We start from the raw sequence: 21,134 nt of genomic DNA, 5'->3' as shown, positions 1-21,134 counted from the left end.
ATATGGTATATGGTATATGTTTCCAACACATGATAAGTACACTCATTATGGGGAATTGGTACATACACGCACACATTGTGTCTTGATCCTTTTTTCTTTCCCTTTCCTCCTGACCTCCCATCTCCCCAAGCCTCCATCCCTTTCCCATCTTCACAGGCAGACAGGCATCTCTTCTCACCATTCCTCAGTTCTGTTTTTGCTATTCTGAGTGATGTCTTAGTGCCCATCATGACCCATGTCCTTGGGCACACCTGCAAGCCACCCTCACAGGTATGGCCTCGTAAGCATGCCACCCTCTGCCACATAACCATCTATTTGCTCCTTCCAAAAATCCTCCTCCAAAGCTGCCATAATGGCTTGCTGTGATATTCACTTGCACATCAACTCATTAAACTATGAGTCTTCTAAGGGTCATGTTCACCACCACATCCTCAGATCCAAGAATATGGTAGGAACAAAAATCAAAGTAAATGAATGAATAGGACTCTGTTCATTAGCGTTCCTGTCTCAACAAAGCCAAGTCAGTAACTGAATACTGAAGCCCATAAAATGTACTCTGGACCACCCCATCCAGCATGGTGGCTTCTCTGCCAGAGTGCTGATGCCTCGCTCATCCACATACAGACCCATGCCCTCCTGGACATGGATCCAGGCCACAGCACACAGAAACAAAGGTAAGTTAAAGAAGCTACGTCATCTGTTTTTCTGATTCCATGATTCAGATCATTTACCATTCTATTTGAAAGGCAATTTGAAAAACTTGCAGAGGTTTCTTTAAAAATGTAGACAGGCAGCTTCTCAAGCCCAGTCATATCCGCTTCACCTCAGGAGTCCAGGCCATGGCACATAGCCACAGTGCCCCGCACACTGCCCCATCCTGTCCAAGGACTGCTGGGAGATAAATGCTGGCATGCGGCAGGCTGAAACTGGCCACTTCCTCATGGGAGCTCATCTCTAGTCAATTTTTAATCTCATGTTTATAAAACCAGAACCACATAGCTTGAAAGAAAACCTCAGGAATGAAATTATTTCTCTGGGGCAATGTGGAGACTACACTCGAGTATTCTTGAAGTGTGATATAATTGCCTCTGGATTCCTGACTGAATTATTGTGTCTTCGCGAAGCAGCTATCTCTGGACAAGCAAAGGCTACAGATACCCATCCCAGCATTCCCAGGCTTCTTCACATTCTGCAGGTCACCAAAGCTCATGACCAGGCACTCCTGTCCTTTGATTTGCCCTGCCCCAAAGGCTGTCTCTGGGCGAAACAGTCTCTGGGGAGTACGGGTTGAGGGGAAGGGGACTGTGGTCACTTATTTAGTCTATTTACTATGTCAAGTGCCCTTGTACCATGCAGCTTACGTGTGTCCCTCCTTTAATCTGAATAGGAGCCTCTGAGCTAGGTACTATTCATACCTTCATGAGCATATGAAAAGCAGAGACAGAGCAGTTAAGGATGTCACTTCTGCTCATACAACTAGTAAGTCAGAAGTGCAGTCAGGAAGCCCAGCTCCACCATCATGCTCTTACTAACTATGTTACACTATCACTCCTTAGGACAGATGACTGCAGAAACAACACCTCTTCTCTTTAAGAATGTTTCAGCTTTCACTTTCCTGAACAGGAGTAGCCCTTGTGACTGGGTTCATGGACACCGAGGGAACCTATCAGCTTGCATCTGGCCTCATCACTCTCCCTGCCTGTCCCATGCAGCCCCACATCCACCAAGGGGAGAACAGTAGATGTTACAGGGCACTGCTTGCTGTTTTTGGACCTTGGCTATGGCTCATGTTAACACATTCCAGTTTCTAAAACATGAACATGATCTCATTTAGAAACTACATGTTTTCGTCATCACCACCAGGTCAATGAACATGTAGAGTGAGATAAGCATGACCTTAGACCAGGTCTGTCTTTGGGTCCATTCTCCAAACCTTAGCTCCCAAGGGTGCCTTTGCACAACACCTCACCAGCATCACCTGTGCCCAGCAGGGAATTCATTTTGCTGCCATACTTGGCCTCTTCAACCTACATGTTCAAGGTCTTGTTTACTGGCTTTGTCAGCCTTAGTGCAGAGTCACCACCAGGGTCCCTCCACGAGCTATCAAGCAAGACAGTCTCATTCCTCTGCCCATGTGGATTCAATCAAGTAGACTTAGCCCTGGTGAGAAAGCTTCTGCTCCACTTCCAAAGGGATTCTGGGAAGTGCACAGGCAATAAGGAGAGAGATGCCTCCAGTGGGATCACCCTGCCCACCTGTGCATGGATTGTCCAAGACTTACTGAAAGAAACCAGGCAAACATTCAATTAGGACATGAGCCTGGCCTTCTCTCTGAGTATGTTCATACCACTCTCAACAGAACAGCTAGTCTCTTGCTGGGAGCTTATACCACAGGAGTCTTTGATAGCTTGAAAAATGCACTGGAAGATAACAGATGTAAATTTTTCCTGGCTTGGCAAGGGGTGGCAGTCTCAATTTTACCCTTTCCTGAGATGATAAATCTATCCTTTTTTCTTGGGAATTTATCATCTGCTTCTCCGCTTACCTGTTTTGTTTCTGAGTTACAGCCTGGCTGTCACCCATCACCTACAGGTATTTGAGTTCCAGAAGTGTCTATCCAACTCGCCGTGGGGACTCCTGCTTCTTTCCCATAGATGCCTCAGACTTACCACACCCAAAGCTCGCTGAGTGTTCTTTCAGCCAGCCCACAGCCCTGGGACCAGCTTAGACTTCACCACGTAACCCAGTTATGGTCCTGCAAACCATGTCTCCCTGGTTCTGATCCCACCCTTTCCATTCTCCCAGCACACTGCTCCAGCCCCATCACAGCCTTTCTGTTTTCAACCTGTTTTTCCTCCAGTCCTCTGGCTGCCTCCAGGGTGCTCTTGTCAAAACAAAACCTTCATCCTACCTCTCCACCCGTAGCTCTGCTTGGTTTTAAGAATAAAGGTCTATCAACTTCTTCAGAACCTTGATAGATATCCAAAATCAGTGCAGCAAAGTCCAAGTTCCCAAGAAATCTGCAACCTCGTCATCATGAATTTTTAAGAAGACATCCTGCCCCAGAAACCAGGGGTTTGCAAGGTGACATCGTCCTGCCTCATGCCTCCCTGTCTTGGCCTGGTGGAGCTTCTCCCATTTCCAGCCCCATGCTCCCTTGCCTCCAGCCTTATTTCGACACTCAGGCTGATGCATGGACATCTCGGAATTACTGGCTATCTTCCGACCATACCTCTTTCAGGGTCGCAGCTCTCATCAGTGAATCCCATTCAAAACAAATCAGTTACCATCAGATAAATCTTCCCAAGCAGCTACTTGCCACTCATGGTACCAGTGGTTGCTAATCGTGTAGTTGTGAAATCACCTGGCATGTTGATGCTGGTATACAGAATATTCCCTCCGCTTCATGTCCATATTTATTTAACAACTACCTCCTTTAGTAGACACTATCCAGGAAGGCTTCAGGGCACAGAGTGATTAATAACAACACAGGCAAAGCACACATTTTTGCTGTCTACCCCAACTCTCCCACCACTCTCCTAAAAGCAGAGTGAGGATCATCATCCCCACTTTTCAGGAGACAGAGTCAGGAATGAAGACCATGCCTCTATACTCGCCCACCACAACTGAGCCTTACCACATGCAGCCAAGCCTACCCCTAGGAGCCAGGACCAAACAGGTCACCAGAGCAGCAGATTTTGTTGGTTAAATACGTATTCATTTCATAGTACAGTTCTTCCTTGTAAATTAGGTGCTTGTTGCCAATTGCCACCAGGAAAAAGATAAGCCTACTTGACTGTGAAACTGCAGGCCTTGGAGATAACAAGGGAATTAATTCTATAACCTTGGCAGTGAAACCTTGTGGACAAGGCATGAAGGCCAGACAGTGAGGTGCTGCACTAGACCTTAGGCATCCAAATGTGTTCCTTCCTGGCAAGATAGGCGCCAATGAGCTCACCTGCCCAGGGGCTTCCGAATCAGTCTCCCCCACCTGCTTCCTGTGGCTGGTGAACATAAGGCCAATGACTCTTCGCACTCCGGCAGGAACAAAGGAAACACCACCCCCTCAGATCATTCCCTGCAGCTCCCACCCTAGGCGCAGCCCCAAGGCTTGTCTCACCCCATCCCACCCACCTTCAGAGCCCCCATTTGTTGGGCATCAGCGGTGGGCTTCTGTAGTTCTAAGGCAGCATAGGTCCCTGCTCCTTTTTGGGCTCCACAGCTTTGGGCTCCCAAGTCTGCTCTCTATACCTTCCTTCCTCCAACTCCAAGGTAATGATCAATTAGTTAGGTTGAACTGGGAAGGCCTGTTCCCGTGTCACAGTTCATATTCTCAGTGTTTTGAGAACTCCTTTTCAGAGACTGTCTTCAGCGCCCATTTATGAGCAGAAAAGCAAGTCAATATGATTTCAGGATCAAAACTCACAAACTGTATAGCTTATTAGGATTATAAATTTCAAATAAACATGTTAGTCTGAATCATCTATTATTGTTTTCTCAACAAATCTAACTCATCTTCAAAAGATAAACATTGCTAGTTCTTGAAGACATTTTATAGAGTTAAAGAGTTGACTGTAATGGAGAGAGATTTGGGAGACAGGGTAAAGTTGTCAAAAGGCTAGTATGTAGCATGTATAAAGAATGTATTGTTTTTGTTTTTGAAAATGTACATATGAAAAATAAACAGTAGTTAGCTGGACATTGATTAAATTAGACAAGACATTCTGGCAACAAATCAGTGAAAATCTGAACAGGCTATGCTGAGAAAACTGTCAATAGCACTTCCCTCCATGAGGTGACTGAAGATGGACAACTTCATAGCATCACAAGATGCACATTAAAATACTGAGTTGCCCCATTTCACTTTTTGGAATTCTAAAAACACCTAGTACGGGTAATGGTATGGAGAAATGGCCAACAAAGGCTGATGGTCAGAGAGAAACTGGCGAGGCTGTTTTAAAAGCAAAGTAGTGATATCAATTTTTAAGTGTTCTTTGATATGGAATTCTGCTTCTAAGAATTTACCTGCAAAAGTGTAAATGCTGACATATGTACTTGAGCATGTATATGTTCATTTTCACAAATTTGGAATCAGGAAAAACTGGAACCAAGCCACAGCAAAATGAATGAAAACATTAGGGTATTATGGCACATCTATATAAAGAAACACTAAGCAATATGTTTTAATGTACTGATATAAAAAAATCTACAAGCAATGATTAAAAAGGCAACATGTGCATCTACTGTTTCCTGTCAATCACTCAGAATATTCGTTTTATTTCTACAGAATCACAGAAATCAGGACCGTTAATCAGAATGATGAGGACATGAACTCCGGAGCTGAAACTGAACCTTAAAATCAGTTCTACTACCTATTAGCAGAAGGACTTTGGGCAAATTCCTTCAACTCCATGTCTCAGCTTCCCCTTCCATCACATGCAACTACTTGGGCATGGTCTCTTCTAGCTCCCTGCTGCAGTCTAGCTGAACCCATGTGACATCTAGTCTGCTGCTTGAATGCTAAGTACCTACCATCCCAGGGGCAATGGTGAATGTGGGGTCAGCACACCTGAAGTGACGAGCATGGTGCCTGGGAGAAAATTCCATGTTCAATAAAGGTTAGAGCTTGTTACAGCTCTTATTATTGAGTTGCTACTTAGTGCTTACTGTGAGGCAATGGCCATGTATAAGTTCAAACCTGGCTATAATGGTGGAGGCAGGCTCTGAACTTGTCCTTCCCTGCACTAACAGATCCATCCTATGTCCAGCACTATGAGCTATTAGGATCCATCTTACGAGCTCCTAAGGCTGGTATATCTACTCTGCCCCCATAATACTTCCCTGCAGAACTCCTCTGCTTTGTCACTGTAGCTGATGGGTAAGCCATCCCCTGGTCAGTCCTGTAGGCCTGCAGCTACTTGGGCATGGTCTCTTCTAGCTCCCTCTTGCAGTCTAGCTGAAGCCATGTGACATCTAGTCTGCTGCTTGAATGTTAAGTATATCTCCAGGTCAGAACTCCCAGCTTTCCTGCCTATCAGCTCAAAGCCTAGCTACAACCTGACTCTACCCATGACCCTTACTTACATGCTGATCACTTTGCAATCCATTAGAAAGAGTATTTCTGTGCCACATACAATACACATCTTGATCTTTATTCCTAATCTAACTTAAATGGGAAAACTGACAATTCTTATATTTTAGTTTTTTACTTTGTGACCGCTAGTTGGCAATATCCACAGATGATATAAAACATCAGTGGTTAGACTATTAGCCTGTGATCCTCTCCCTCCAGGCTGTAGAGTATCACACCTCCATTTTATAACCATGGTTCTGTCTTGCCAACTTGTTTTATGCTAGTGTCATATTCCATGATGTCACTTTTTTAGAATGTGATAGATGTTAGGCTGATTTGACCTAGCTATATTTGGTTACTGAGAAAAGCATAAATTTAGTCAAACTTTTGGGTATCTGAGAGGTTTTAGCACATGCCCTGAGAACTTGAAGAGCAAAACTTTGGTAAATATAATTAAGCAAAAACCACATGAGGTATTCTTCTTTAAACTATGCAGCCCAGAGTAACCAGCAAGTTGTTGAAGACATTTCCTATCTCATTTCTTGCTAAGAAATACTGTCTCCATGAGATTCATAAAGAAAATACCAATGAAACCTTCATCTAGAAATATTCCTATAGACTTGTGGTTTAACTGATTTGTTATATTTATGACTCATGCACATGATTTAAGACAGATCCACAGAGGTCGATTTGTTTGTGAGAAAGCTCCCTTTTCAGTAGGGAAGGCTTTCTCTACCTTATCATCATCTCAAAGAGGTGAGATTATAAGTCGTGCCCAGCCTCATGCTAAGCCAGGGTTACCCAGACTTAGTCCTGCTGAGATGTTAGACCGAGTCGCTCACCTGCAGGTGTCCTGAGCATCCCAGAGCAGAATTCCTTCACTGCATGCTTCAGATGCCAGTAGCACCCTCTGCTCAGTTACAGTAACCAAAACCGCATACCAGTGTCCCCTGGGTGGAAGTCACCCTTGACTAAGAGCCATGACCTTAAGGGATCACTGGGTCGAATCCCAGTTTACAGTAACCTTTGAGCAGCCCAAGTTCTCCTGGATTCATCACTGATCAGTTTTCCCCACCTAGTTCCAAGTGTTCCTCTGTCTGACTTCTCTTCCCCTTCCCTGTCTTCTGCAGTCTTCCACTTGCTTGGGGGATTTATGGTCAGCCCTCATCGGATCACCTATCATTTCACTGCCTTCACAGCACGTTCTTTTGACTCCCTTGTTCTCTCCCCAAACCTCAGAACACTGCTCCTACATCCCTCTCACATGGCATAGTGGGATTTTTTCCAAATGTTCTTTCTTGCTAATTCTGGGCCATTTCACCCAGATTTACTCAAGAAACCACCCTACTAGAACAGGGGTTGGCAAACCTCAGACTTGGGACAATTCTGGCCCACCACCTGTTTTGGACAGCCTGGGAGCTATGAATGGTTTTTACATCTTTATAGTTGAAACAAATCAGGGGAATAATATTTCATAATATGTAAAATTCAAATCTAGGTGTCCATAAATAAAATCTTACTGGAATACAGCCACGCTCATTTGCTGATCTGTTGCCTATGGCAACATTTGTGCCACAAAAGGACAGTTCAGTGTGTAGTGGCAACAGAGACCACCAGACTCACAAAGCTTAACATTTTTCTAACTGATCCAGACAGAAGAAGCTTGCAGACTCATCTCTGGAGCATGTGGCACTAGTCTGTTCCTTCATTCCCCAATCAGTTGTCATCGTCTATCACCTGCAAGGCCACTCTTCCATGTACACTGAAATACACACATGACTGGAAGCTGGATGGCACAGCAGCTAACATGAGCAATTCAGTGAAATTCAAGATTACCTCAACAGCCTGGAATGCTGTGTAGAAACCAACAGGATGAAATTTACAGTTTGTGTGCTAAATTCCATACGGTTTTCAATATCACAAAGGTTGGCATACAGTCTTTGTGTGTTGACAGAGAAACAGTCCAGCTAAACAGGGCAACAGCGCTGGGGTGGTGTTACAAATTCAGGACAAAGACTTTCTTCACAAACAGAAACGTATATGGATGGAATGGGGGGTGCTCAGAAAAGACAAAGCCCAAGTCTAGAAATCCACCCCAACTCTTGGCTCTTGCCTCAAGCTAGAGAAACTTTCAGAACTTTTTTAGTCATAAATTGATTATATATGATCAAAATTTAAATCAGAGATATTTTTAAAATGAGAGATGTTTCAATCAAGAGATATTTTACTTTTTTGCCAAGTAGATGCCCCAAATAATTTTCTCAGTAATACCTGAAATCCCCTAAATTTTTCTATCAATCAGATATATAAATTTTCAGTCCAAAGATGAAACTCCTTCTGGCACAGAGTAATGCAGAGATTCCTAGGAGACAGGTGATCAATAAACTCACCTTCAGTGGCAAGTGCCCAGTGTGCAATTCTCCTTTGTAGGAAACCAAAGCAAAGCAATGAGAATTGAGTCTCAGTCACCATCGGAATGACAGTGTGTAGCTGCATACATTTACACACCTGCCTGGAGGGGGACTGAAATTTTTCTTTTTAATTTTTTGTATTTTCCTCAATAAAATATACCTGCATGGTACATAAATCACATTTTCTCTCTCTACAAAGATCTGACTTATAAATCTCATGCAATGAGTATGTTTAGGAGTGGTTTGCTGGGAAGGAGGTTTCTCTGCTTTGACATTTAGATCAAAGGGCCAAAGACAGGCTTAACCCACAGTCATCCTACCCCTCTGCCTGCCCTGGGCACAGGGCACCTCCCTGCATGCTTTCTCACTTGTATAATGAGGAGGATAATAACACTTGCATCTGAGAGGATAATATGAGAATAAAATTCAAGTAATAGAGAAGGACCATCTGAGGTACAGAATGCCACACACATTTTTAAAAACCATGAATTCCTTTCTAAATCCTCACCTATTTCTACCTTCTTTTCAAAAGTGTTGGCATCACTTGTGTCACAGAGTGATAAAAACCCAGCCTCAAATTCCTCACATGTGGCATCTGCAGGCATGTGGTGACAAGCTAGCAGTAAGTATGGCCAGGGAGTTCACAAAAATGAAGAACAACATAGGTCAGGCATGTGTCTGTGCCTTTCCAAGTCCTCAGGGGATGGAACACAATGGCCTAGCTGACTGTAAAGTGCTCTTTGAAGGTGGAGATGTTGAACAGGCAACCAAGCTATGCATTCAGTGATCATTTCCCATGTTGCATCTTGCCACCATTTTGCCTCTGTAACTCTACACTGGCCAAAATTGCACCAAGGCTGTGGAGCCCACACAATCTCCTCTAAGTCTCCATGGATGAATTCACTGCATAATCATCCGTCTGCATGATATATTCTATCTCTGGAAAATACATTTTTCTCCAATGCTAATTTTTATATTAAAACAATAACTCTAATAAAAGGAAAAAGAAATCTTCCTATTTAAAAAGAAGAAGGGGCCGGGGAGATGGCTCAGTAGAATAAGCACTTCCCCGGCAAGTGTAAGGATCTGAGTTCAATCCCCGGTTCCGCCAAAAAAAAATAAAATAAAATAATAAAAAATAAAAATAAAAAGAATGAAACTGGCATTCAAAGAAGTGTCTGTGGACTCTTGCTTTCAATTCCCAAGGAGCCCAGAACTTCCAAGGCACTTGGAGAATATCACAGTGTCAATGATGGTTCTCTTCATTGTTATCATCCTTGCCAACTTATCATAAGACACTGCCACTGAACTCACAGCACAAGGTCCTTTGAAAAGTGTAACAGCAAGAAATAGGCAATCAATAAACATGGCACATATCAGACAAAGCAAGAAAAGTAGTACTGTTGATCAGGCGTACTCCCTTAACCCCCAGCATCTTTGGTGGTTTTAAATATAGATTTTTCTACCCACTGCAGAGTTGTCCAAAACACTCCATGTTAAAATCTTAAACCTTTAAGTAGGAACAGTGCTGGGAAGGGGCTTCAGATGCCTTTTGTTTGAGCATTGGCTAAGTTTTCTTCAAGATCCTCAATCACAAAATGCAATGCTTGGACTGGCCAGATAAATCAGCAGATTAAAATGCCTGCTTAGTCAGACTCAGGAGCCCAGGGGGTGGGGCTTGGGGGTTGCAGGGGTGTTCGATCTCCAGCATGCCTTGCTGGCCCCACCCCTGGGGTGGGCTGAGACTATGATTGAGACTGGGCATGGTGGCACACACCTGTAATCCCAGTGCTTGGGAGGCTGAAAAACAGTAAGGATCAGTAGGAGTCTGCTCTGTGTAGTGAGACCCTGTAGGCCCTGTACTAAATACATAAAAACAAACAAAAAAAAAAGTGCAATGCTCATGATGAATATTTTCATTCTCCCCTGTCTGGAGGTTGAGGTCTTTTTTTTTCACTAAGACAAATCAGACTGCACACAGACTTTCAAAACCAGGAAAAGATTTGTAGATGAAGGGTTAGGAGATAGGAAAGGGATGTAAACATGGGCCTGCCATGCTACATGTCACTCTCAGATCACGGTCACATTCTCCTTCCTGGCCTGGCTTGAAAACTCCTATGTGATTCTACAAGTGACAGAGTGAGTGGCTCACCTTTTTATAATGAAGATGGTGGAGAATTCCTTGCCATTTTAATAGCTGGTTTTATTAAGGTCATCCTATTTATTCACCATGCAGCCCAGTGACCTAATTCAGATTTGCAGGAACATCACCATGACTGGAGAGAATGCTCCAGTCAAATGCTATGATTAGTGCTTCCCTTTGCTAGCAGCAGGAGTGGGTCAGTCAGCTCCTGGGAACCTGGCTGGATGGTGTGGACTGCTCTACCAAACTCAACATCCTAGTGAACTGGTGCATCCACTTGGGAGCAGTCAGTTGGACGCAGCCTCCCAAAGCAGCATGGCCATCTTTATGGTAGCACCTGTGCTTTTCAGAACCACTTTGACTGCTCATTTGGGTAAACTTCCTATTTTGAATCTATACAGTTTCTTAAAGGACTATCTATCCTTCTATGTCTTCCTATGTATCTTTCTCATTCTTTCTTTCTCCAACCCAAATGTGAAGTTCATGAACACAAAATTCATACCTTTTCCATTTACATATCTTCACGCCTTTGAACAGTCCTAACCTATAATGGCCACTCAACCAACTGATGGAATTACTATGTACTGAAAAACAAAGAGATGAATGTTTTCAAATTTATACAAGGTAATCTGCTTAACTAAAACCAATCATATATTGCCACAAATATCTTAAAAGTCTTACCCTCTCCCATTTCTATGGTGGGATACCATTGATTTCTAGGCCAAAGATCTGTGTTTTGGTTCCTCTTTCATTGTATTGAACAGCTTTTCTGAATGGATACTAAGTGAGATACTGAATCATACAGAAACACAGAGAGCTGAAGGTGAGTTCATGGGGTAAGACCAAGTTTGTGCACACCACCGCAGGCCACCTTGCAAGGTAAGTCCCCTAGGATGGTAGCCTAATGACAGAGAGGAAAGCAGGACAAGGGGCCCTGACTGTCTGGTGGGCAGGGAATGGTGGTGGGCACCTGTGTTGGCAGCCTCCCTCCCTCTTTTCAGCAGCACCCAGTGCCCCTGCCCACTTCCAGCTTTGTGCTTACTTTTCACAGAGATCTCGCACTTGGCTGGGCTTGCAGATGGGAGCTGACAGGGAGCAGGGGCTGGCGGGAGCTGACAACGGGCTCTTGATGTTCTGCACTGAATGCCTGCGACTCCTCCTGCGGTCCAGGCCCTGGTGCTCACCGCCGGTGCCACTGGAACACAGGCTGGCTCTCCGTCGATCCCGGAGCCCACTTGGGGGTGGCTCTGCTGTCTCGTCACCATCCTCATGCCTGAGCGCCGCCTGAAAAGTCAGAATATGCCCAGGGCAAGGTCAGACTTGATAGCCTGGCCCAGGCATTGGCTATACTTATTAGGCTCACCCTAATAAGGATTTGATGCTGTCTTTTCCCAAACTGGGCCTCTGAGTCACTGTAGTGTCTTCCTAGCCACACACAAGTCTAGAGGCCAATCACAGTCTACAACTCAGAAGTGAGCTATTATGACCCTTCCATCTATTGGATATAAAAAAAGGACAACTGACATCATAAGGAGGTCTGAGAAATATTTATGGTTACATGAGATCTAATTTGTCCTTCACGCAGCATTTCCATTTCCCTGGCCTTCAGCTTTCTCTGCCCTCATGCCTCTTCTTTGGTCCAGGAGACTAGAGACCCTCCTGACACCCAGTTAGAGGAAGAGAACATAATCTGATCATTCCTGAGAAACCTTTCTCCAAGAGGGTTCTCAGCAGAGTACAGAAGGGGTAAGGACTACAGGACCCAGGAGAGTGACAGGTAGCTTTGCCCAGATATCTTTCTGAGAGGCCCAGCTCCATCATATCTGTTGCTCGATTCCAGAATCTTGACTGACAGTTGCTGTACTAGCAGGTTATGCTCAGTTAACCTCAAATCATGGCTTCAGGGTCCAAGTGGAGCTGTTTTTATACTAGACTGCTTACATGTGCCGTCCCCAAGGCATACAACAGAAATAGACTTGGCCTCTAGAATATTTTTTTTAAATCTTCCTAAAAGTGATCCAAATTTGTACAGAGAATAACTACCTTACACTTTGCCACTTCTCCTTTTATGAGAAAGGCTGAGCCACTTAGCACCATGTCCTATGCCCTCTCTGCTTCTCCCAAGGCGTATTTTAGTCTGCTATCTAGTTATGCCCCAGCTTGTCCTGTTCTTAGGTTTCCTTTGTCCTAGATTCCACTCTGTGGCTTCTCACTTCAAGTTAGAATTCAACTTCTGCAGTCCCCAGCCCATTCTTGCAGCCAGTGTGCCTCAGCCTCCCAGCCGCAGACAATGCTTACCAACATCTCTTGTTTCTTCTATGACTGTATTCTCCAAAGCTGGACAGTAAAAAGAGTACCAGGTCTCGTGCTGACCAGATCTTTGTGTGCATGGTGCCTGTGTCACTTATGGACCACGTGTGATCTGGAGAAAATTACTTGCCCTCTCTCTGACTCACTGAATGAGAACAATTTTGAACATGCAGACTTGTGATGGGAAACTGGGTCCAGGCATCTAGAGCAGAGTTTCTCTGTGGCTTGTACTTTAGAAATACATGACTGGTTTTCCCCTACTGTGTTTTTAGATTAAGTGGCTCAGGATACCCTTACACTCCTCCATCATACAAAGCAGCAGGTCAGACAACCCAGGTGGGCCAGGCTCTACCAAGCTTAGCAGACTCTGATTTAGCAACTACGGATCACATGGTTTCAAATTTCCAAATGATCCCAAGTTCCTCCACCTTGTGGCTAAGGAACAACCAGTCCGGCCTTGTGAAAAAAATATAGAATACCATAAAGCTGAACATGCTGTTTGGCTTTAACCTTGACTATCAACAGAAACCTAGCCACCTCAAAATCAACTGTCCCATGTCCCAAGTTTTCACACTTATGCTCATCTGAGAAGGTGAGCCTAGGTGAAGCTCAGTCAGGTTAGCCACTCCCATCCCAGACTCTAGACCTCTATAAGCTCCTGACATCCACAACCTATGAATGGACACACTCATCTTCATCTGCCCTCCTCCTCCTTCCTCCAGTGCCAGCTTTCAGGTGAGATGGATTTACTGGAGACTCTTTTATGTGGCAGATACACTTTGTAATGAGCTCTCAGATACATGAATGCAATTTAACAATCTTTTGACTTTTTTAACCCCCTAGAATTCACTAGTCAAACATAAATTTGAGAAATCTAGAAAGGAAGGACCATTTTGTATTTGTATATACAGAATAGTTGGGATAGATCTACAGCTACTTTCACTTAATTCAATGAAAAGAAAGATTTGTAGTAATAGTGTTTGGACAGGATATCTTGTCTGCTTCTTGTACTATGGATGACCACTAAGAAGATAACAAGGTACAATGTATTTATTATTGAAACTGTCCTATTAATCAGCTTTGAAACTGTCTCACTGATATTTGTTTCTCAATAAAACAAACTAAAAAAAGAGAAATCTAAAGCAAGATTTGATAAAAGTTGAGCTAAAGCTCATTGTTTATGGAACTTGTTGGAAATTCAGCTTCTTCCCTGTTTCTGTGGGAACAGTGAGTGAATTTATGTACTTGATTAATCACACTTGTCATCTCAAGTTTGAGAATGACCACACACCTAACCAAGAACAGTATTTTTAAATATTTCTAGTCAATTATTTTTTCCTTCATTTCTGACATAAAAACCCTAGACCATTTGAACTTGTTCTGACCTGAAGTGCTCATTCTGCTTCTTATTAAGTACACATTTGGAATGATAAGATTAGGGTCTAAAGTGGAGTCCAGATATTTCTAATTCCTTGTTCAACCTCAGAGATCCAGGGATCAAATGACATTCCTCTCACAGTTTCTTTCAGAGAGGCACACAGGGTGTGCAGAAAGAGAAACCTACTTCCATGCCCTCTGTTAAGGAAGAAGAAGATAGCTAGAAGGTTTAATTGAAAAGAGAAATCTTTGGGAAATACCAAATGCAGTATCAAAGTGGAGTCATTTGAGGTTTTCTAAAGTTCAGATCCTCAACAGAACACCTATCTAAAAGGAAGAGGAAAGGGAGAGAAAGAGAAGAAACAGGAGGAAGAGGCAGAGGAGGAAGGTTGAGAGGGTGTGAATGGGTACAGAAGTCCAGGGTACCCACTGGCAGCCATGGGCTTGGCAGTCAGGGACAATGCTCCATTAAAGTTAGAGCAGGCATTCACTCATCATTCTGTCTTTATAACAAGAATGATAGAGTCGCGGTGTCTGGCGATGACAGGAAAGGCTGCACAATTAGGGCTAAGGTGGCCTTTCCATCCTAGTCAGATGCTAGGGAACACACAGCTTGGAGTCTGGGGAAAAAGGCGAAGAAAACACCTGGAAAAGAAAGCTGTCAGTGCAGGACTGCTCAGAACCTGTGGTATCAGGGCTGAGCAACAAGTTCAGTGAGTGTCCTCAAGGGGAACCGAGGGAGCCAGGCCTGCACAGAGAGGCTGCTCATCACTCCCAAGTGACGGTGTGACTCGCTCCCCAGATAGCTTCTCATTCTCCCAGTTAAATGCAGAACATTGCTTGTAAACAAAAACTCCAGGTGAGGAGCAAATATAATCCGAAATCCATGACTGATCGCCTGCACTCCCTGCCCAATTGAGAGAGCCCTGAGGAGCAGTTTAATGCTGCAGTGCCAACTTTTATAAAAGTCCTTGAGGATCTACTAAATGATCCAAACCTTTTTAATTTTACATATTTTGTCATATTATTGCAGTAAGAACACTTACCAGAAGACCTATTCTATTACCAGATATTAAGCACACAAAACAATCATCTCTAGAACTTATTCGTCTTGCATTACTAAAACTTTATGTCTGATGATTGCCAACTTTCCTCTGCCCCTCTGCCCCATTCTTTTTTCTGCTTCACTGAGTTTGGCTATCTCAACTACCCCACTTAAGCGGAATTATAAGGATCCATGCTCCTGTGACAGGGCTATCTCACTTAGCAGAGGGTCATCAGGTTCATCATGTTCTTACAAATGTTAACATTCTTTGCTTTAAAGTCTGAGTTATATCCTGGTGCATTTATATAGCCCGCATTCTCTTTATCCACCCACACATGGACATTCAGGTTGTGTCCGCCCTTGGCTTCCTGTAAATGCTACTGCAGGGAGCATTGTCGTGAGCAATATTTCTCTGTGACCCTGACTTCAGTTCTTTGGGGCAAGTACTCAGGAATGGGATTGTTGAAAAAACATGCAATACTTCATTTTTATTTTTTAAAACAGTTTTAACTTTTTGCTATGCAAATCCTTAAACACATACAAATTGTAGACAGGTGTAGGCTGTGAGGCACTTATCGCCCACTAGAGCCCAACACTTGCCACCTCATAGTCAACCTCTTTCATTTACACTCCACTTTTTGCTTTCAACCTTTCAGGCAACATTTTAAAGATAAATCAAAGATCACACCATTTCATCTATAAGTAGCTTAATATAATCCTTAAAAAGAAGGAGTTTTGAAAAGTATTTTGGCTTGTAATCTCATTCGTTGACTATAGTTTTGTCCTACCTCATGCCCACCTAAGTGAGTTCCCATGTTCTCCACCTTAGACCTGCCTCACCACATGGTTTCACTCTAATAATCGCTGGAAGAGACAGCTTCTGGGGCAACCTGCTCGGGTCCCCCTTCTGTCCCTCTCTTGGGCAGAAAGCTTTCTTTCAACCCCAATAAATGTTTTGCTCTAAAAAAAAAAAGAAAAGTATGTCCACCATACTATTGCCCCATTTAAAATAATGAATTTTTAATATCATCACACATTAAATCATCTGAACATCATTCTCCTCATGGACTGAGGACTGAACCCAGGACCTTTTGCGTGCTACACACATGTGCTACCACCGAGATACACTTCAGCAATCATCTGAATATCCCTGAAGAAGATCAAAAACCATGGGCATTACTTTACATCATTATCCTGCTTCTGACAGTCATGGAAGGCGTCCATCTCTCCATAACATAGCAATGTTCCTCCATTGTACTGGCATACTTTTTAAAATCATTTTTCATTTTTATTTATTTGGTACAGGGTCTCAATATGCAGCTCAGACTCGTAGTGATCCTCCTGTCTCAGCCTCTCTAGTGCTGGGATTATAGGTGTGTACAACTATGCCCAGATTCAGTGGCCAGCTCAGTACACCCAGAACACAGGTGGTACCAGGGATTGAACCTGGGTCCTTGGCACTTGTCGGGCAGGCACTTAGGCTGTCAAGCTATCTCCCCAGCCCCACATGTCATACATTCTTTTGCATCCATATCTATATAACTCAGGTCAGCTTTTCGGTCAAGTATCATTACTAGCAACTTTCCACCAAGGATGTGTCTTGATGACAGGCTACAGTCAAGAGGCACAGTGTTAGGCCCCAGGAGAATCTCACTTCCCTGCTTCCTCACCCTGTGTCATCTCTTCCCAGTCTGAGTCTAGGTGCAGCCACTGGACTTGCTCCAGTCAGTAGCCATTAATAAACACAATGCTAACAGATTCACCAGGTGTTTTGTTGGGCCTTGCCTTTCTGAATACTGCTGTCATGTGGAGAAGTATAGGCAAGCCTGCTGAAGACACACAGTCCAGCTAACAGCCAGTGTCAGAGTTCATACCAGGCCGATGTGGCCATCTCAGACCAAGCCCCAGTCATGACACCAGAAACTGCTACCACATGCAAATCTCCTAGCAGAATCAGAGCCAAAAGCCTAAGCCACAGAATCATGATCAGTGAGTATTGTTTTAGGCCATTAGGTTTAGGGTATTTGTTGTGCAGCAAGAGATAACTGATACAAAACTTTTTTTTGAAAAGTAAGACTCTTAAAAGAATGGACCTATTAACTGATTCTAAAAGTCATACTTATCCCTCACCCCCCGAAGTCTTCAGATTTCAGATGCCTTTCCCTTGATAGGGTCCACATTTTCAGAACCAAAAGCTAGAACATATAATCTGGCAAAGGATTTTTTTACTTTGGCAATTTATGTATTTGAAAAAAAAATCATATGATGCTATAAAATTCAAATGAATTAAACATGGATCAAATCACCTTTCTGAAATAGAATTAAATTATAAGAAATTGGGCCTGTCCCCAGAAAATCTGAGACATGTGGCCACCAGACATCCTCTACCACTGGGAAGAATTCTAGAAGTGTACCCAAGTTCTCCGCAGGCACTTGAGAACACTCATGGTCTTTTGTGAGAAAATACTGGGTCTGCACGTAGGCTTGTTTGCTGCCCTTGCATATACTAAAACTGGCTGCCTTGTGGCAGTAAATATTTTTTAAAATGCATTTTAATGTTCAGAAAGGAATGAAGATCCTGACTGTGCCTGCTACCTGAAGCATTCAGTTGTCACCTTGAGTTATTACTCAGGGCATAATTCCCTGAAGGTAGCCACTTTCTGATTAAACTACAGCTTTCCTTCAACACAGCATCGGCAAACAAGGTCATAAAATATGTAATATTTGAGGAGATCTTCATCCAAGAACTTAGTGAGCTTCTCTGGGTAACTGTGCTGCTGGGCCCTGGGACTAGGAGACATGGGATTTAGCGTAGCTCATAAAGGAACCAAACAGGCAAGAGTCTTGCACTGTCAGGCAGAGGTATGGACACAGGCAAAGGGCTTTCTCAACAGTCATAAATAATGAGGAAGCATAGGCTTAGGCATTCTTTCACCTTGTCAAGAGGTTTTGTAGGAAGGTAACCTCATAGGATTCCTTTAGGAGGAATAGGAGTTTGTCAGCCAAAGAATGGAAGAACAACATCCTAAGCCAACAGTGAGAATGATTAAGGAACGGTCCCTCAAAGGACTTGCCTATCATGTCCAAGAAGCAGGGAAAGTTGAGTGTGGACAAAATGTCAGAGGCACTTGGGAATGATAGAGACAAGGCCTCTAGGCCTTGTCTAGAATCAAGAAGCCCAAGGAATGCATAGGAGTTTGGGATATTACATGGCTGGTCATAAAAAGGTCATTCTTTCATTATTATTTTCCTAACTTGCTCCCACCAGCTTGAACCATTAGTGGTACATTCATGACTATCTCATCAAGTAGCTGCACCACCAGTGGTCCATGTATGTCCCATCAAGAGGCACAAGACAGTACCATCAGCTGGCACAAGCCACCTAATGGGGCAGTCACATACGCATGACCCTGTCATGAACATGTTAGACAAAAATGACGTAGATGGAAATTTCAGGAGAATCACCTTGTTCAGTTAGGAGTTAGAAAGGGGGAAGAGGCAAGAAAAGGCCTGTGGGACAGAGATTCTGCAAGATGTCAGCTATTCCAGGCTCTGTGCAGGCTGCTCAGCTACACCCTAACCATGCAGTCACCCCAATCTCCTTTTGATTCCTCCCAACAGCCCTCCTCTAGTGTTGTCCCCTTCACTATCTTCCTTCTGTGAGTGTGAAGTTTTTACAAATCAAATTTTTAAATGTTTGTAACATCAGAGACTGTTGTTTATAAAAGTGAAAAAATGAAAAGATTGTGTTGGATTTTTATTTTAAAAGTGAGGATCAAGTAAGGGCTTCATTTAGGGCTGGTGGCATTTTATGCATGGCTTTCTAGTGAATCTGTCAGACATAGAGACCTCTGGCACCTTCTTTGTCCCTCTGCGCCACCATGGTTAGCTTCTACATTGGCTACCTACCTTGTCTTAGACTAAATGGAGATTCTTGGGGGACAGGAATGTACCTAAGCTGTGTATTTCTATTCTCAGAAGAGCCTGCCACCTATAATGGGCTCCACATGAATAAAAGGAATACAAAATGGCAAGCAGGGGAAAAGCGGGGGCAGAAAGTCATGTTGTGTGAAAGTAAGTACTAGGGCAGAGGAGGAATGATAAGGACATTCTGATGATGAAAGGCTGTGGACAGAGGGGGAGGATTTGGGAGAGGGACACTGAGAAAGTGCTATCAGAGCAGAGCTTTGGAGACAACTGTACACGCAGTGACCAGATACAATGAGCAGGAGTACTCAGGAATTCTCCTATGATGTCAGCAAAACAGTGAGCTCGAGCTGATAAACAGGATGTACAACGAATAAGAAGGAACTGGAGGAGCTGCTACAAACCAATCTTACTTATAAATAACGCTGTAAAAATACTGGTATATCAAACAGAATCAAACCACACATTTAAAAGAAAGAATATATCATGACTAAGTGTGTAATATTTTAGGAAAGCAAGGATGATTAAAAGATGAAAAATACCCAACTGGACAATGTAAAAATAAAAGAAGAAAAATATAAGGGTAAAAGCAAAACTTACTGAGGTACAAAGCACAAAAGCAGGGGCTGGGGAAATGGCTCAGTGGAATAAGCGCTTCCCTGGCAAGCGCAAGGGCCTGAGTTCAATCCCTGGTTCCGCCAAAAAAAAAAAAAAAAAAAAAGAAAAAGCACAAAAGCAGTGTAAATCATATATAACAATAAAAATTAATGTTTGGAGAAAAATCAATGAAATAGACAAACTGCTAGTTAATCTAGAAGGAAAAAATTACAAACATAAAATAACAAAACAACAAAGAAAAATGGCTGCTGAAAGAGAAAATTAAAAAACATCCATAAGAGACTATATATCTCTTTGCTAATGAATTTAAAAATCCAAACATAATTTCTTAGGAAATTATAATTTATCAAATTAATCCCATTAAAGAAAAGTTTATCAGCAGACTAAAGCACCTGCTTAGGCAGAGCACAGTGGCCAGGTTTGATCCCAGGCATGCAGAGCTGGCCCCACCCCCAGGGCACACTGAGAGGGCAACTGAGATTGGGTGTGGTGGCATGCCTGTAATCCCAACACTTGGGAGGCTGAAAACAGGAGAATCATTATGAGTCCAATCTACATAGTGAGACCCTGTAGAGCCCGTGTCCTAAATACAGAAAAAAAAGAAGAAAGAAAAGTTTAAAAGATCCACTTTCATAGGAAAATATTGTTAGCAATGATTTCACTACTTTCTTCAGCATGGATACATGCATGCACACATATATGCATAAATGCCCACCACCATGGTCCATGGAATTTACCAAGGGAATCCTAACACACCATGAAAAAAATCCAAAGAATGAAATGCCTCTTATTTTTTTAGCACACAGAGAAAAAAATTAAAAGTTTTGAAGTATGCATAAAACAGATAGCTAAACATCTCAACTATTGTATGCACCCAAAAGAGAAGTATATAAGAAATCACAGCATCATACTTATTTTCCATGCCAACAAAACTGTAAACCACTCAGTAGCTAATAAAAAAAAAAAAACAGATAAATTGTGATGAGCTCACTACCAGTGAAAATTAAAATCTAGACTTCCAAGTTTTTGCATAGGTCTCAAAAGCATTAATGCCAGGGAACACTGTAGAATGATACAAATATGCAAATAATACAATTTTGATAATAAAGCATTTGGAAGTAGGTAATTAATACAATATCTATGCATACACTGGGTAGAAGGAGCTAAAACATAGTGCAGCTGACCTGTGATTCTTCTCTTGTTCTTATAGGAAAAATATTTCATAGAGGA

General features: G+C 42.9%; 1 protein-coding gene across 1 annotated transcript in view; it reads right to left on the bottom strand.

Moving 5' to 3' along the window:
- The window catches only part of Fhod3 (formin homology 2 domain containing 3), a 514,361-nt gene that overhangs the window by 145,143 nt on the left and 348,084 nt on the right, over positions 1-21,134 (bottom strand). The window contains exon 10 of the mRNA XM_023714409.1: positions 11,670-11,911. Coding sequence (XP_023570177.1) covers positions 11,670-11,911 — 242 coding nt within the window. The remainder of the gene's footprint in view (positions 1-11,669; positions 11,912-21,134) is intronic.

Source organism: Octodon degus, unplaced genomic scaffold (genome assembly GCF_000260255.1).
Source record: "Octodon degus isolate 3935 unplaced genomic scaffold, OctDeg1.0 scaffold00003, whole genome shotgun sequence".
NCBI lineage: Eukaryota > Metazoa > Chordata > Mammalia > Rodentia > Octodontidae > Octodon > Octodon degus.
This window is presented reverse-complemented; position numbering and strand designations above follow the sequence as displayed.